At 38.9% G+C, this 16,566-nt stretch overlaps 3 protein-coding genes across 9 annotated transcripts in view; all 3 read right to left on the reverse strand.

Moving 5' to 3' along the window:
* Positions 1 to 1,913: 1,913 nt before the first annotated feature.
* LOC139606247 (ribonuclease-like 3) lies at positions 1,914 to 5,194 on the reverse strand. 5 transcript variants are annotated; one of them, XM_071458314.1, is made up of 4 exons: positions 3,110 to 3,187; positions 2,954 to 3,029; positions 2,806 to 2,856; positions 1,914 to 2,416 (listed from the first exon to the last, which is right to left on the reverse strand). In XM_071458314.1, the coding sequence occupies exon 4, from the start codon at positions 2,408 to 2,410 to the stop codon at positions 1,973 to 1,975; it is 438 nt and encodes a 145-aa protein (XP_071314415.1). In that variant the 5' UTR covers positions 2,411 to 2,416; positions 2,806 to 2,856; positions 2,954 to 3,029; positions 3,110 to 3,187; the 3' UTR covers positions 1,914 to 1,972. The 5 variants fall into 5 exon arrangements, 4 of the variants coding, with proteins under 4 accessions (XP_071314415.1, XP_071314413.1, XP_071314412.1 ...); XM_071458312.1 differs by lacking the exons at positions 2,806 to 2,856; positions 3,110 to 3,187 and adding an exon at positions 4,618 to 4,641; XM_071458311.1 differs by lacking the exon at positions 2,806 to 2,856 and having other exon boundaries at positions 3,110 to 3,189.
* A 2,678-nt stretch (positions 5,195 to 7,872) lies between these two features.
* LOC139606248 (ribonuclease-like 3) lies at positions 7,873 to 13,123 on the reverse strand. The gene is made up of 3 exons (XM_071458315.1): positions 12,712 to 13,123; positions 8,895 to 8,989; positions 7,873 to 8,371 (listed from the first exon to the last, which is right to left on the reverse strand). Exons 2-3 carry the CDS (start codon positions 8,901 to 8,903, stop codon positions 7,928 to 7,930), a joined length of 453 nt encoding a protein of 150 aa, XP_071314416.1. The 5' UTR covers positions 8,904 to 8,989; positions 12,712 to 13,123; the 3' UTR covers positions 7,873 to 7,927.
* A 355-nt stretch (positions 13,124 to 13,478) lies between these two features.
* Positions 13,479 to 16,566, reverse strand: part of slit3 (slit homolog 3 (Drosophila)) — a 242,787-nt gene continuing 239,699 nt past the window's right edge. For all 3 annotated transcript variants that reach the window (XM_071458286.1, XM_071458287.1, XM_071458285.1), the window contains one exon: positions 13,479 to 16,543. In XM_071458286.1, the coding sequence (XP_071314387.1) occupies positions 16,290 to 16,543 (254 nt within the window). In that variant the 3' untranslated portion in view covers positions 13,479 to 16,289. The remainder of the gene's footprint in view (positions 16,544 to 16,566) is intronic.

Genomic DNA, 16,566 nt, shown 5'->3' on the forward strand with positions numbered 1-16,566 from the left:
GAAAGAAAATCATTTATTCATTCCATTGCTATAATCTTTTTTTAATATCTATGGCAATTTATTCTTAGCACATTACATTTCTGAGACATCTGACTACCTAATACACTTTTAACTCCTCAGGTGTATCTGAAAATGTGCAGACAAAATCCAACTGGGATCGCATAAAATTTGTGGTTTGGCTTTAGAGTGCATACGTCAACCTTTTTATAAAGATGCGAACTGTCCAAAGCCTAGAGCAAAGAGAATCCGAGCAAAGGAAAAAATGTTTTACATGTTACTTCCATGTTACTCTATGCTTTAATTCTGCTTCAATTATTAATATTATTAGCATAAAGTAAGAGATGTAGCCTTGTGTTTGTATGTGCTACCTTGTACCTCCCATAATAAACACAAATAGTCTCTGCTGCCATCTTCTGGCAGATGGTTTGTTGATTCAGTGAGAATGAACAGTAACAGGTTCAATCAAGTTTTTGATTTTGGGGGATCCTCGAATCAAGTGTATTCTAATCATTCCTGTAATCTCAGTGAAGCTGTGCTCTAATAAAATAATGATGGTATTGGTTAAAGACATTAGAACTGATGCAAATATTTGTTGACCATAGTTCAGTTTCAGTTTTGGGCAAGCCTTGATCCCAGTGGACTGTAAACATTCCTCTAACTGAAAATGATCGCAAAACAAAATAAGAGGGATTCTGCCACAGTTCAAGGTATGGACAACAATGAAGATGACCCACATACAGACATGATCAGGTAGAATTAAGGAACTTGTTAAAAAAAAAAAAAAAAAAGCTTTCAATATGCAAGACAAACAGCACAGGTAATAGCACAGGTTACAGGGTCACAACACAGGTAACAGGGTAACACACAGGGTACAGGTTAGAAAGGCAGGGACTAATAACTGAGATGCTATAGCATGACTGCAGCGTTGGCCACCTGGCAAGTGACTGGAGTAACTGTGTAGGTGTATATAGTGGTAAAGGCACAATGGGCATGAGTGTGCAGGAGGAGCAGAATCAGGTGACTGGCTATAGTAGGCATGAAGAAGGTTTAACGGCTGCCTGCTGAAAACAAGACTAGTGAGAGTGCTGTGAGCCGAAACAATGAAGTTGAAAAACGCTGAAACACTCCACTGAGCTGCTGGTTACTGGGAAATAGGTTTGTCACTTCTGGTGACCCCATTCACATACAGTAGTTTTATATACTACTTTTACTATAAAATACATATTAGCCTAGCATTAATATTCCACTACAAGAACACAAAAAATATTAGTAACATTTTAAGTCAAATAATTAAGTGAAAGACTTAATTAAAAAAAGAATTATTTGTCCCATTAAATTCACTTTTATGACTTTCTGTGCAATTAGTTACTTATTTTTGCACATTTTTGTATTATTTGCCATTAATAAACCAAGTTAGCAGATACACCAACAGGAATACAAATCTAAATGGTCAGTGTATATTGACCAGTGGTTTTATAACCATTATTAATGATGTTAATGATTACCGTTTGTCTTTTTAAAACAAAAATGCCAAACATTTACTGTTTCCAGCTTCTCAAATGTGTAGAGTTGATGCTATTGGTCAGACAAATTGAAGACTTCACATTGGGATTTGGGAACTAATAAACTAACTTACTATTTTCTGACATTTTGTGAACAAATAAATTAATGCAGGTTAATTATTATTAGTTTATTAGTAAAAAAAATAAAAAATATTAACTGCAGCTCTAATGGGCATTTTTGGATTATTTGCCATTGATTAAACAAATCAGCAGATACAACGGAAAAATATATATATTTGTAGATGTAAGTGTGGTATTATAACCATTATTACTGATGTTATTTCTAATGTTATTCAATACTACACAGTCAAAAATTGTATAAAACTGTATAAAAATAATAAAAAAAGAAACTGCAAGTTGTCAAATGTGTTTTATTTTACATGACATTTAAGTACACACCTACTGTTTAATCAGTGGTCAAGATGTACAATGTCTCCATCAAAGTGCACAGGAAAACCTTGCTCACATTTGATTGCAATTATTCTGGTGCGAGATTGACCACGGTACTGACAGCGAGGTTGCCTGGCCCCCTGGTTTCTCAGTGTACAGACGACAATGTCAAAGGGTTGGAGGCTTCTGGTCAGCTGACCGTTCCGTTCATATGGCGCTCCAGCAAGCCCGCAGATGGATTTGACTATGTTGGTGGTAGCTCGGATGAATGTATTGGTCTCCTTACACTCATTGCTGTTAGTTTTGGAGATACGTCGAAGTCCTATCTCTTCGTCACACCTGTTAACACTCATCTTCCCGTTGATGTGTTGTTCTATAAACTTTCTGTAACGCTCATTGACATTCTGAGAGAGCACAGTGGCAGAAAGCAGCAGCAAACACACACAGGCGATCCTCATGATTCCCTGGCGAAGACAATATGGGGAAAATGTTCAGTTAGAGAATTTATGGCAGGAGTGAATCCTTTGCAGAACTTTATCATTTTCAATATACAAATACATTTTCAGTATACAAATACATTTCTGTGGAGCAACTGAATATTGATCATACTTTGATCAGCTTGTTAGTTTACAAAGTTTTTTGTAAAAAAACAAAGTACAAATTCCTGAATGTTGAAGCTTAAGATTTATCATCACCGGTGTTAACATAAGATTTCTAAAAACAAATGAACTCCACAGAGCCTTTTTCACTAAAAATCTTAATATCTGTGGCACAAGATTATAAAATACAATCTCTTTTGAACCTTTGGGGTGTGTTCATATCCATAAAAATATAAAGACAGTGATACACTTACAATTATGTATTGTGAATTTAGTTTATATGTGACACAGACCAGCAGAGAAGTCTGCAAAGATAAAATGAAACACAGGCATGACAGAATAACCGTTTAAAACTCTTCATGATGGCTGGAAAATAAAGAGAGAGTAAAAAGAAAAACAAACCTTTGAAGTCTGAAGACAAATGGTTATCAGCTTTTTTTTCTTCTTTATTTTTGTCTAGTCCTTTCAGCTGGACAAACTAGGAAATCAATAAATAGTTGTAATTATAGTCATATTTGTCTCCAATACATACCCTGCTGTAATAAAAAGTATATTTACCTGTGTCACAAACAGTGACATTGGCCAGTGACAAGTTTATGTAAACTGCTGAACCATTTATAGAGTTGAGGTTGAACTTTGATTTCTTGGCCCAACAACACTACAGAAAGGGAATTCAGTTAGGTAAAGGTTTTTTTTTTTTTTTACAGTTTTGGGAAATTTTTGTAATCAGGCAAAAACACCCTCTAGTAGAGGGAAGTATGATCTCAACCAAGTCTTTCTAACTTGCACAGATGACTGCACAAGCAGCATAGTTTTAGACATTGTGTCATGAAAGTACATGACACAATCTGAGCAATCTAGATCAGAACTCTTGCACAAAGAAGTGATCAATAACATTGATATAGGCAGGTTAAAAGGAATTATTAACACATTATTTTCAATATGTTTGAATATCATCTTCTGCAAAGTCTTTCTGGGTGGTCTAAAAAATGTCCAAGATTTTGCAAAAGCTAGCAGACATAACCATAACATCTGCAGCAGAAGATGATATTGAAACTAGTGCAGAAAAAGATTAACTTTGAACCAACAGGGTGCTCAGGTTGAGTCCCACAGTGCTAGCTATGAGAATGTATAGACATATACATATTTTAGTAAATATTTACTGCTGAATGCAGAAGCAATATAGCTGCTAAAATCTGTAAATAAAGTAGTTTTGTTTTACTGCTCATACAGGTAAAGCATTAAGGTTGCTTGTACCTTTATTAAACTCTGTTTAATCTGTTGGTCTTTTTGTTAATAAAACACTAGACACAAATAGTCTCCCCCTCTGTTTACATTGCTGCCATCTTCTGGTGGAAAGCAGAAGTTCATTGGGTTCACAGATAAATATTTGTAGTTTAAGTTATTCATGTTACTGCACTTCACTGAAACGAACTGAATAATAACATATATAACATAACATATATAATAAATGAGACATAAACATACCACACCAATGCCATAGTCATACAGTCAGAAAAGGTATGAAACACCAAAAAAGATGCATCAGCATGCAAAGTGTTTTGTAATTTGTCAAATCAATTGAATACAAGATATATTCACCAAGCACTGTATTAGAAGCACCTGCACGCCTGCTGATCTCCTCGGATTTCCACACACACATTTTTAGAGTTTACTCAGAATAGTACCAAAAACAAACAGCCTCCAGTGAGCAGCAGTTCTGCGGACAGCAATGCTTTGTTGATAAAATAGGTCAGACAGGCAGACTGGTGGGAACTGAAAGAAAGGCTACGGCAACTCGTATAACTACTGTTTACAATTGTGGTGAGAGAAGCATCTCAGAACCCACAATATGTTAAACCTTGAGAAAGATGCACTACAACAGCAGAAGACTGCGTCAGTCCTCCTGTCAGTCAAGAACAGAAGCCTGAGGCTGCAGCAGACACAGGTTCACTAAAACTGGAAAGCTGAAGGCTGGAAAACATAGCGTGGTCTGATAAATCTGGATTTCTGCTGATGGTAGCGTCAAAATTTGGCATCAGCATGAATCCATGGACCCAACCTACCTTCTGTCAACAGTACAGATTGGTGGTAGACTCTAATGGTGAGGACAATGTTTTCTTGGCACTCTTTGGACCCCTTAATACCAATGCCGCAGCCTATCTGAGTACTGCTGTTGACCACGTGCAGCTCTTTATGGCCGAGATTTCCCTTCACCTACTTGCTACTTCCAGCATGATAATGCAACCTTTATTGAGGATACAACCACCAGATGGTGCCCTGGTACTCTCATTCAATGATTTGTATCATACAAACCACACACTAAGCAAAAATTAAAAATATTCATGTAAACTGGTTCAACTGGACTTGTAGCTTTTTTCCTCCACACATCTATAACCTTCAGTATTTAGTATCCCCAAGATACCAGGACCGACATCCACCGTGAGAGAGCAGCCTTAGCTAAATTGTGGGCCACGGCCTCCATCTGTCAACATATCTGCTGCATGTGGGATGGCTTGTTGTTTGCAAGTGTGTGACTGAGTGTGAATCACCTTTGCACAGTGTTGTGACAATGCATATTGTACATTTCAATATTTTGTTACCATTTTTGTAAGCACAGAAAGGTCTCTATTTTGGTTCATTTGCCATGTTTGCATGTACAAACAAATGATAAGTGACAGCAGTCCAATACACCAAATAATGGCAGGAAAAACAGTGTGAACGTTCAGATATTTGACTTTAACAAAACAGGAGAAATAAGGATCTGACAGTTGGACAAGCAGCAGGCCAGGTGTTAATTCCTCCCTGTGTGAAGTAGAGGATTAAGAGCATCCGAATGAATGATCCTGGACCTGTAAGAGTTCCAGATGCTGATAGTTATGAAGAAGGGAATCTACATCAGTACAGCTCCACTGATGAGCACGCAGCATCAAAAAAGGTCAGTAACCGTCTTTGTTGATGCTGAAGCAAAAGAGCATTCTAAAAGAATTTGTTTAATCTGCTCTTAAGACTCTGTGGTGTTTCTTTTGTACAACTGCAAGGTAGCTTCATGCATCACCATTTGTAAGCACCTGGCCCACAACCACAAGTTCTCTTGTTTTTTTCTTGGTATTTTGCACCTCCAACCTTCAACATCCTGTGGAACAGTTAAAGTCATGTTTAAGGTTCAGTCATGGTCAGTGGCTGTGAAATGGTCAGCCACAGCTTTTTGTTTCTGGGTAGCTGCTGCATGTAGCTTTGCATGTTTCTCAGGCTCTTGTGTAGATCACTCGTGAGACTAAAAGATTGAAACCTAATTCTCACATTTACATTTCAAAAATGTTATACAGTGCCTAAGAAAAATATTCACCCCCTTGGATATTTTGCCCTTATATTGCTTTAATAAAGGGAATCATGGGCAACATAAATTAGTTTATTTGAAGAATTTACAATTAAAAAAAAAAAAAAAAAAAAAAAAAAACTTCTATGGAAGTGGAAACAGATTTCTACAAAATAATGTCAATTAATTAAAAATATATAATGTAAAATAAGTGATTGCATAAATATTCCCCTTTCAAGTGACTGACCTAATTTAACAGAGGTCCAGCCAATTGGTGGTAGTAATCTCGCAATTAGTGAAATGAAGATCACCGGGGTGCAGTAAATGTGTCTCAAGTGATTGTAGTATAAAGACACCTGTGTCTGGCAAGTCCAGCCTCTTGTTAATCAGTATTCCTGGCTGCAATCACACCATGAAGCAAGCAAGCAAGCAAAGTTTATTTATACAGCACAAAGTGCTTCACAATTCAAAGATTAAAATCAAATGAAAGAATTAAAATCAAAATTCAACAAATAAGAGCAAAAATAAAAATGACAGACATACAAGAAGATATACAAGAGGAAAACAGATAAAAGACACAGGTTAAGAGCACAAAATACCACATGCCAACTAGAGGGCTGTCTGAACAGATGGGTTTTCAGTTGCTTGAGTGAGTCCACTGAATCAAACTTAGTAGAAGACTGTTCAAGAGCTTAGGAGCTGTTGACTGGAAGGCCTGATCACCCCAGGTCTTCAAGCATGTTCATGGAGTGCTTAGAAGACCCAGGGTGGAGGACCTAAGAGCTCGACTCGTGGTGTGGAGGTGAAGGAGCTCTGTGACGTATTCTGGGGCCTGGCCATGTAGAGCTCTAAAAGTGAGAACTAAAAGCTAAAAGTGGATTCTAAAATTAATAGGAAGCCAGAGTAGAGAGGTTAAAATAGGTGTCACATGTGTCTGTTTGATTTGGTTAAAAGTCAGGCAGCAGCAGTTTGGATGGTTCGTAGGCAATGAAGGGAAGATTTGTTCAGGCAGGTAAAAAGAGAGTTACATAGAATACTCCAAGCAACTCCGAGAAAAGGGTATTAATGCAGCAAAATGTAGGGAAATCCTGGAGGACAATCTGATTCAGTCTGCAAGAGAACTACGACTTGGGAGAAGATTCATTTTCCAGCAAGACAATGACCCGAAGCATACAGCAAGAGCTACACAGAAAAGGTTTAAAGACAACAGAGTGAATGTTCTGGAGTGGCCGAGTCAAAGCCCAGGTCTCAGTCCTATAAAGAGTTTGTGGTTGGACTTGAAAAGGGCTGTTCAGGCCCAATCCCCGTGCAACATGACAGGACTTGAGCAGTTTTTCAAAGAAGAATGGAATAACATTGCAGTGTCCAGATATGCAAGCCTGATTGAGACCTATCCACATAGACTCAGTGCTGTGATCGCGGCCAAAGGTGCATCTACTAAATACTGACTTGAAGGGAGTGAATATTTATGCAATCACTTATTTTACATTATGCATTTTTATTTAATTGACAATACTTTGTAGAAATCTGTTTTCACTTTGACATTAAGTTTTTTTTGTATATTCTTGTAAAAAAAAACAACATTATATTAACCATGATTCCATTTATAAAAGCAATAAAAAGGGGAAAACATCCAAGGGGGTGAATACTTTTTATAGGCGCTGTAAAATAATGAATGAATAAATGATTAAATTGACAAGTGTACCAAATAAAAAAACTTTTCTAATGAATTTATTTGCATAACTTGAGTTTATGTGAAAAATGATAGATAGTTGGTAGCTGTGAACAAATACACAGAAATATCAAACCTATTTGTCTCTGTTAACCAGTCCTCTTCTTCTCTCTGACAATTAACAATCTCAGAAATTATTATTCTGTTTTAAAAGTCTAGCTCCATGAACAGAGGCAGTTCCCTCTAACAGAGCTCTACAGGGTGTAGACATGGTGTAACAGATGTGTGCAACACTGATTATTGCATGAGACTATAACACAGACACAAAGGTAAGCTGTCAAACAGTTTCTTTAATAAGCAACTTAAGTGCACATCAGCTGTTAAGTCAGTTCTCACTATGATCAATGTCTCCATCATAGTGCACAGGATAGCCATTTTCACATTTGATTATAATTTTCTTTTGGGATATTTTAGTACCACTGTACTGACATTTAGGAGGCTTCTTGGCTCTCGGTTTCAGACGGCAGACAACAATGTCAAAACGTTGGAGGCTTTTGGTCATTTCACCATATCGCTCTCCTTTACCCTCACAGATAGATTTGACTGTCTTGTTGTTGGCTCGAACGAAGGTATTGGTCGGCTTACACTTGCCATTTGGGAGTATGGAGATCTTTCTTTTTTGCATCTCAGCATCACACTTATCAGCAGTCATGTTCTCATAAATATGCTGTTTTATGAACTTCTCGTATCTGTCTTTGACATTCTTCAAGAACACAGTGGCAGAAAGCAGCACCAGCAGCAAACAGACAACCTGGAACCTCATGATTTCCTGGTGAAGAAAAGGCAGAAAAACAGGAAATTTAAGGCAATTAAACTGACATAAGACTGACATATCTTGATGGATTGCCATAAAATGTGGTGAAAACATTCATGTTCTCCAGAGGACAAAGCCAACAGACTTTTATCATGCACCATCTTTTTTTTAATCTGGCACTACAGTTTTACCCATGTGATTACTGTGAAAGCAAAATCTCCCATCTGCATACATTTCATGAGCCACTGAGGGCAGTGACGTTCATATTGTGGACAGCTTGCTGATTCACACACTTGCAAAAATAAAACAGACTGGTATAAATTACTTTTATAATGTCGAATGTTAGTAAGGCACGTATAAGTCAACCAGAGGTACCAAACAATACTGTGACCAGAGTTGAAGTGACATTAAAAAAAAAACCAAAAAACACTCTTATAGGTTAAGAATATGTTAAATGATGATGACTAGCAGACCTACACACCTGCAGTGAACACTGCAAAGAGAAAAAAAAGCCACAACCACAAAATAAAAGCCTTACTTTCATCATGATATTAAAGAGTATGTGGAAATAGATGCAAACCTTCTGAAAGTAGAAACGTGATGGCTTCTTTTTCTTCTTTACTTATTAGATCTCTGCAAAAAAAAAAAAGTTACATATTTTGCAGTTTACTGTAACACAACAAATTTGTCTAACCCATAAGATAAGTCATAAAAAGTATACTTACTCGTACTGCAGACACTGCTTAGCAGCAATGGACAATCTGCAAACTCCTGAGTCTTTTATAGGGTTTTTGGTTCCTTGACATGTGAATTCCCCTCCCTCACATTCTGTTCACCACCCAACCATACATGACCACAATCTATCACCCACAGCTTTACATTAGGCTCATTCTGTTAGCATCCTTGCTGCTACACCACTACCCACTTTCAGAAAATGTAACCTCTTCCTATCTACCAGGCTGCTTCATCTATTATTAGAAACATTCTAAATTAATTTAATTTTAAATGTTTCTTTCAAAATGTCTTCAATCAAGTGTCGTAAAGCTTAGGCTCTGCCAGGCGGTGAGATTCTTTTTTCTTTTATTTTGGGCTAAATATGAAAAAGTAATAATTTTGACTAATGGTCACAATAAAGAGTTTGCAGCTTAATTCCCATAGGGCCATCTCTTTTAAGAAAAGTTGCAGTTGATTAAAGCATCAAGCAGAAAACTTGTGCCACATTCTGCACACACAAGATTCCTAAATTTCCCTCAGGATCAATAAAGTATCTATCTGTCTATCTGTCTATCTATCTATCTATCTATCTATCTATGATACACAGTAGACTTATCTCTGTTGACACTTGCACAAGTGCACAGGTGATGCAGTGAACAGTCCAGCCAATGGCTTCACATCATTCCACTGATCAACAGGTGGCAGTAATGCTTCAAGATACACTGATCAGCCACAACATTTAACTTGCAGCTCTTTGCTTTTTGAATTTCTAACCTCTGACATGTGAGGATGAGTTCAGGTCACGTATACTCTGATACTAGTTAATAAGTTTTACTTGGTGAAAGGGTAAGCCACTGCCTACATGTGTCAGCTTAGCAGCTGGATGTGGCTTTACTTGTGGTTTCAAGTAGCTTGTGCAAATCACATTTACACAGTCCTGTTACACTCAAAGTAAAAACTAAGTTTGTTTATCCATGCAATTGTTTTTATAAGTCAATGTTTTAGCATTTTTAAATAAAGATGGCTGTAAGCTCTGTGACATTACCCATAGGTTTCTGAAGAGCTGTTCGGAAGCTCAGAGTCGGCCTGCTCCGGCGTCCCCATCTTGGTAGTGTCCGACTCCACCGAACTCCCAGCTAGTCCAAAAATGTGCAAAGACGAGGGGTACATGTGGAGCTGAGATATCGCTCGTATTGCCTCTGTGGTTGAGAAATCACCCGGAGATGAGGGTCTAAGTTTAAAGATCTTTCATTCACATAAAAGACCTGAGTTTGTCTCTGTAGAGTACAAGACTGAAGAGCACACACAACACACTCAAATATACAGCAACAGGTCCATGCCTCACACCCCTTCACTAAAATAGTCCCTCCATCTACTGGTCACCATGGCCCCATCAATGTACATCTCCTACTTTTCTGTAGTTATATTTCATGACCTCAGTCTCATGATAAGGGGCCCCTACCTCTGCCTGCACGTGCCCTTGTCCTCATAAACAACTCACAGGTCCACAGTGCAGCTATTATTTAACATGCAAGGGTTTTGTTGCATTTATTACGAGTGTTATTGTCAAGGAGAGCGGAAACAGAAGCAAGCGCAATCATGAATTACAGCAAAACCATGTCTCCCACTATGTAAATTTCACTCCCTATGTAGTGATATAAGAACCGACCTTAAAGAGTAGGGCTGGATATTGCCTCCTAATTTGATTTCAATTCACAAAGTCCATAATCTTATATTTGAGAGTCTTAGGTTTATATCGGATAACTGATGCATAAACCAGTTATCAGAATTTATACCAGGAACTTGTAAAATCAGCAAGCGAGCAACACTGGTTTTTCTTCAAATACATTTTTAAAGTGCACAAAAACATTGAAGATGACACACTGGGATGTGGGGAACTAATAACAGCTGCAATTAAATTATAAGCAACTAAACTGTTTACACATGTAATTAACTGCAGCCCCAATAACACAGTGAAATTAGTTGTAAGAGTCAAATCACTTGTAAAATCATGCATGTGGGTTGCATATGCAGTGCTCCTCTCTGTTTGTACACTGCTGCCATCCTCTGGTGAGGAGCAGACGGTTTGATGATTTAATATCAGATGTTTTCACTCATGTACGTTCTTGGCTGACTCATGCTGCATGCTCATCAGTGGCACCACACCGGGGGGGAATTCATGCTTCATACTAAGCTTTGGGAACTCTTACAGGTCAACATTATATGACCCATGTATGTTGTGTAGATCATTGTGTTAATTGGGAAATACAATGGTGTAATGCTACATGTGTGGAGTGTTTGGCATGTACTTGTCCTGAATACTGAAGAGACTGACCACGAAAAACATCCACAGTGTTTTCTCACTTATTAAAGCTCATTACTCACAGCACAGCTTAAAGAAAAAGAAAGAGAAAGAAGAGATTCCTACAAGCAACGAGCAGCAGAACCACACAGTCCACAGCCTCATTCACAAATCACACACAGTCCGCAGGAGAGTGAACAACCGGCTAATGCAAAGAAACTGACAACCTGGAGATTATTCAGAGCCCTGCAGGCCCCCGTCAGCGCACAGCAACACAGCAACACAGCAACACAACAACACAGCAACACAGCAACACAACACCACAACAACACAACACCACAACACAGCAACACAGCAACACAGCAACACCACAACACAGCAACACAGCAACACAGCAACACAACAACACAGCAACACAGCAACACCACAACACCACAACACAACACCACAACAACACAGCAACACAACAACACAGCAACACAGCAACACCACAACACAGCAACACAGCAACACAACAACACCACAACACAACACCACAACAACACCGCAACAACACAACAACACCACAACACAACAACACCGCAACACAGCAACACAGCAACACAACAACACCGCAACAACACAACAACACCACAACAAAGCAACACAGCAACACCACAACACAGCAACACAGCAACACAGCAACACAACACCACAACAACACAGCAACACAGCAACACAACACCACAACAACACAACAACACCACAACACAGCAGCTCCAACAATACAGCAACACAGCAACACAACAACACAACACCACAACACAGCAGCTCCAACAACACAACAACACAACACAACAACCACTCCAACAACACAACACCACAACAACACAACACAACAACAGCTCCAACAACACAACACCACAACACCACAACACAACAGCTCCAACAACACAGCAACAACACAACAACAACACCACAACAACACAGCAACACAACAACACAGCAACACAACACCACAACAACACAGCAACACAGCAACACAACAACACAACAGCTCCAACAACACAGCAACAACACAACAACAACACCACAACAACACAGCAACACAACAACACCACAACAACACAGCAACACAGCAACACAACAACACCACAACAACACAGCAACACAACAACACAGCAACACAGCAACACAACAACACAACAACACAACAGCTCCAACACCGTCACAGCGGGACCTCCTCTGTGGCCGCAGGCGGTCAACACACACAGACGCCACGACAAACATTTCCACATTAATAAAGACAAACTGCAGGGAAGTAAGACACGGACACACAGCGTGTGTTGTGTTGACTCACCTCCACCATGAAGCTCCTCCGCCTGAAGGACACAACTGCTGCTGCTGGTCACTTTGTGTGTGTGCTGCAAAAGCTCCGGTGGAAAACTCATGTGAAATAAGTGAGCTCTGTTGTTTAGTGAGGGCTGAGTTCAAACTAGCGTCACTGTTTACCGCAGCTGCTTCTCCAGGGAGGGGTCCCTTCACAAACACCCCCGCAGGTCCGCGCCCGGGCGAGCGGCTGAACCCGGGATTAATGAAGGGACACCTGCTGAACCCGGTCCCGGCTCTGTCTAAAATGTTTTTACAACTGATCCATAATAGTTTTTGTTTTTCTTGGACAAACCTGGTGCCGTGGATCCATGTCATGGATGCATCATAAGACCTTATAAGTGTTTTAATTAATAGTTCATGTTTTCTGTTTTACTCTGCCTTTCTTACTCATTCCTACTTGTTCCATTGTCTGACAACAGAAACAGAAAAACATGTAAATGAGAACAATAAGAGGAAGGAATAAGGAAGATCATTAAACATGAGAAAATTAATTAATCAATTAAAGTAAAAAAAAAAAAAAAAAGCTTAAAAAATACTGCCTTTAAAACCTGCACTGACAAGAAAAAAAAACAAAAAACAAACAACCCCCCCCAAAAAAACATGAATACTATAAATATACCAGAGCTAAATGTGGGACAATAAGCCGGCCCTCAGTCCACACTGTTAGGACAGATGTTAAGATTAAGATTTGCAGTCAAAGACAAATTTCTCAAGAACTCAGACTTGAAAGATGAGTGTAGTTTCAATGGTAGTTTAATTTTAACATTCAACATAAGTATCAATTATCACTCGCATATTCATGGTTTTTAATCTAAGACTTGGAAAATGGAAATGACTGACTTTACAGTTATTTATGGTCAACAACTAATAAATGAGGTGTTTTATTCTGGTCACAATGAAGAACTAAATCTTTAGGGTCAGGAAAAGAGGGGGTAAAGAGCTCAAAGAGAAGGAGCCAACAGGTGAAAGGTCAAAGAATCCGAAAAAAGACAGGAGAAGAGATGTTGAAAATGAATAGCTGCAGCTAACAGAGCAGACATTATGGATGGCATAGGGGGAAAAGGCAGTGAAAAGCAGGGAGGGGAAGGGGAGGTATGAAGGGAAGTGAGAGGGATCAGAAAGGAGGAACAGAAGGTGTGGAAAACTGTGACATTGACAAACAAGGATAATACTGATATGTCTCAAACCCAGAATAACAGAGCTGTAAATTAACTGTAAAAGTCTGACAATACTTTGCACCTGTTGTAAACAAAGCAACTATGTATAAAGTAAACAATACAGTAGTAGTTACATTATAGTATTTTGCTATGCTTGTAATTGTGTTAGTCATTTACGGGCAGTTAAAAACCGTACTGAAGTTCTTCTCAGCTGGTTTGTGGTACCTTGGTCCAAATCTGATTCTTTCATATGACAAAGTTACAGAAGTGTCTGTGACGTAGCAGGCAACTGAGTCGTCATTGTGGAGGTTTGCTGTGCAGACTGGAGCACTCTGTCTATTGGTCAATAACAGAAAGACACTTTAAAAAAAAAAAAAATCTCCATTCCACACTGTCATTGGTGATATTTAAATCATGAACATCTCAAAAAGCTTCTCCTTAAACCTTTTGAAGCACAGGCTCCACAGAAATATTCATTTTTTAAAGCACGTCATGGTCCAAATAATCAGACCTGTGTAAAACAATGGTTTCATATATCACATGAATTCTGTAAGAGATAAAAAAAAAAAAAAAAAAAGAAATGGGTGTTTGTTGATGCTGCAATTTCAAATTCAACATGAGGCTATGAATTCTACAACAAATAATTCAGACCATAAGGACTGTGGCATGATTAAGGCCTCTCTTATTTTATTGTATTTGCTTTGGGATTTCCTACCATTTCCTAGGGTCTGTCCACACAACCTGATCAGGGGAGTGGAATAATTTAAAGAAGGCCACTATTAAAACTTTGATTGTGTTGTCATGGAGACAGGTGTCAGCTGCCACATGTGACACATGAACGCCAACATCCATCCAAAATGATCAAACATTCAGAAGCAGCCGTTGACAATATTGCAGCAAGTTTTGAATTTCAAAATCAGTACACACGGGCACTTCAACTTGTATAAATCAACAGTTTCACTCAATCATTTTCGACGTGCTTATCTGTTAAGGCAAATAGAGTTGACTTTGGTGTGATGGCTTTATTGAAAGCAGCTTCCCTGCCCGGTCAGAGAGCCACCTCATGCTGAGCCATTTAAAGAGTAACTTAAACCAGCTGAAATGTTGTCGTTGCTAAGTTTACTCCAGTGGTTTAACTCCTCACATTGCTACTGTATATGTCACAGTGTACTGACACAACCTGTGACATCACTGTTGGGGGTGGTTAGCACGCTTCTGACCACCCGGCCCCAACTACACCCAGCAGCGATGCACACTTGTAATGTTCAACCAGAGAGTGTAGTGAAAAAAAAGGCTTTTCAGGCTGGCATTAAGTTACTCTTTAAAAAGAAAGAAAACAAAGAACAAAACTCCTTTGTTATCTGAATGGGTTGTTCGATTAAAATTTGTCTCCTGTTTTCACCAGAATTTGTGCTATGAGGTCTCATGACTAGTCAGGGATTGCCTTGGGATCTGCTTTAAAACCAATTTTAAATCTAAGCCGCTAATAGACTCAGCATAATGCAGCATTCCACTATGCTTGATTTGAATGGGAAATCCTGATTCATAATGAACTCCTAATGAATAGCAAATGTCTTTCATGTCAAACCTCATGTGGCTCCAAGTCTGGTGTGCAACAGCAAACTACAGGATAACAGAACGTTAGAACAAACTGTTAAATCATCTCTCTCTCTGGAAAGAGTCTTTTATGTTTTCTCACATGTGAGGATGATGTCCATTATATAGTGAAGCAGGTTAGCTAGGCACATACAGTTCCCCTTCAGCCTCCAAGAAAGAGGGCAATAAAAGACCGCCACCTTTTCCTTATTGTGGAATCAACGGAGCTCTTCTCCTCAGCCCTCTTCACTCAGTGTCCAAAGCCTCCCACACATCAGCACTCACATTAACATCATGCAAATACACTTAGAAAATATAAAATTCATTGGGTTAAGGTATATATTTATATAGATTTATACATACATATAAATTCATATACTTTTACGGAATGTTAATCTATTTTGTGGTGTACTTTTTCTTCTTACAAGGTACAAAATAACTTTTTTATACTATGTAACACATTATATAATCAACATATTAAAAAACAACTCATCAGTCCTTTTATCATCTTTTAGAAAAAAAATCCATAATAAAAATAAGTTCTATGTTTTTTTTCTCACTTATATCTTACAATATATTTTCTCTCTGTCAAAAACACGCACACATGTCCCATTTTTGTTTTTGTTTGTGGTTTGTCTTGGCAGCAAATTGGCAGCGGTCAAACTGGATGTGGAAAAAAAGAAAATCACATAATGATGGTGCTCATCAACGTGGAAAAATCTCTCTACATTGACGTGTAGAATTCACAAAATGGCAGCGATGGGTGTTGCAAAACAAACAAACTGCGGTGCTGTTACAACGGGCACTTGGAGCAGCCACACTCCAGAGCGGTTTCCATCTCCTCGGAGTACGAGGTGCCGTCAGTGCAGCGGAAAACCACCTTCCTCCTCCTGTTCTTGGTGACGCCACAGCAAACACCAGGGGGCGCTGCGGCTTGGCAGGATCGCGGACAATCCATGCGGGGGATCTTGCTGGTGGACGTGCATGTTCTCATGGGGTGGTGGCGCTTCAGCTGCTCCCTCACCATCTCTCCTTGACACGTCAACTCTGGAAGTAGATATACGTTGATG

Source organism: Trachinotus anak, unplaced genomic scaffold, assembly GCF_046630095.1.
Source record: "Trachinotus anak isolate AG129_WGS33_773 ecotype Australia unplaced genomic scaffold, CSIRO_AGI_Tana_v1 ptg000021l, whole genome shotgun sequence".
NCBI lineage: Eukaryota > Metazoa > Chordata > Actinopteri > Carangiformes > Carangidae > Trachinotus > Trachinotus anak.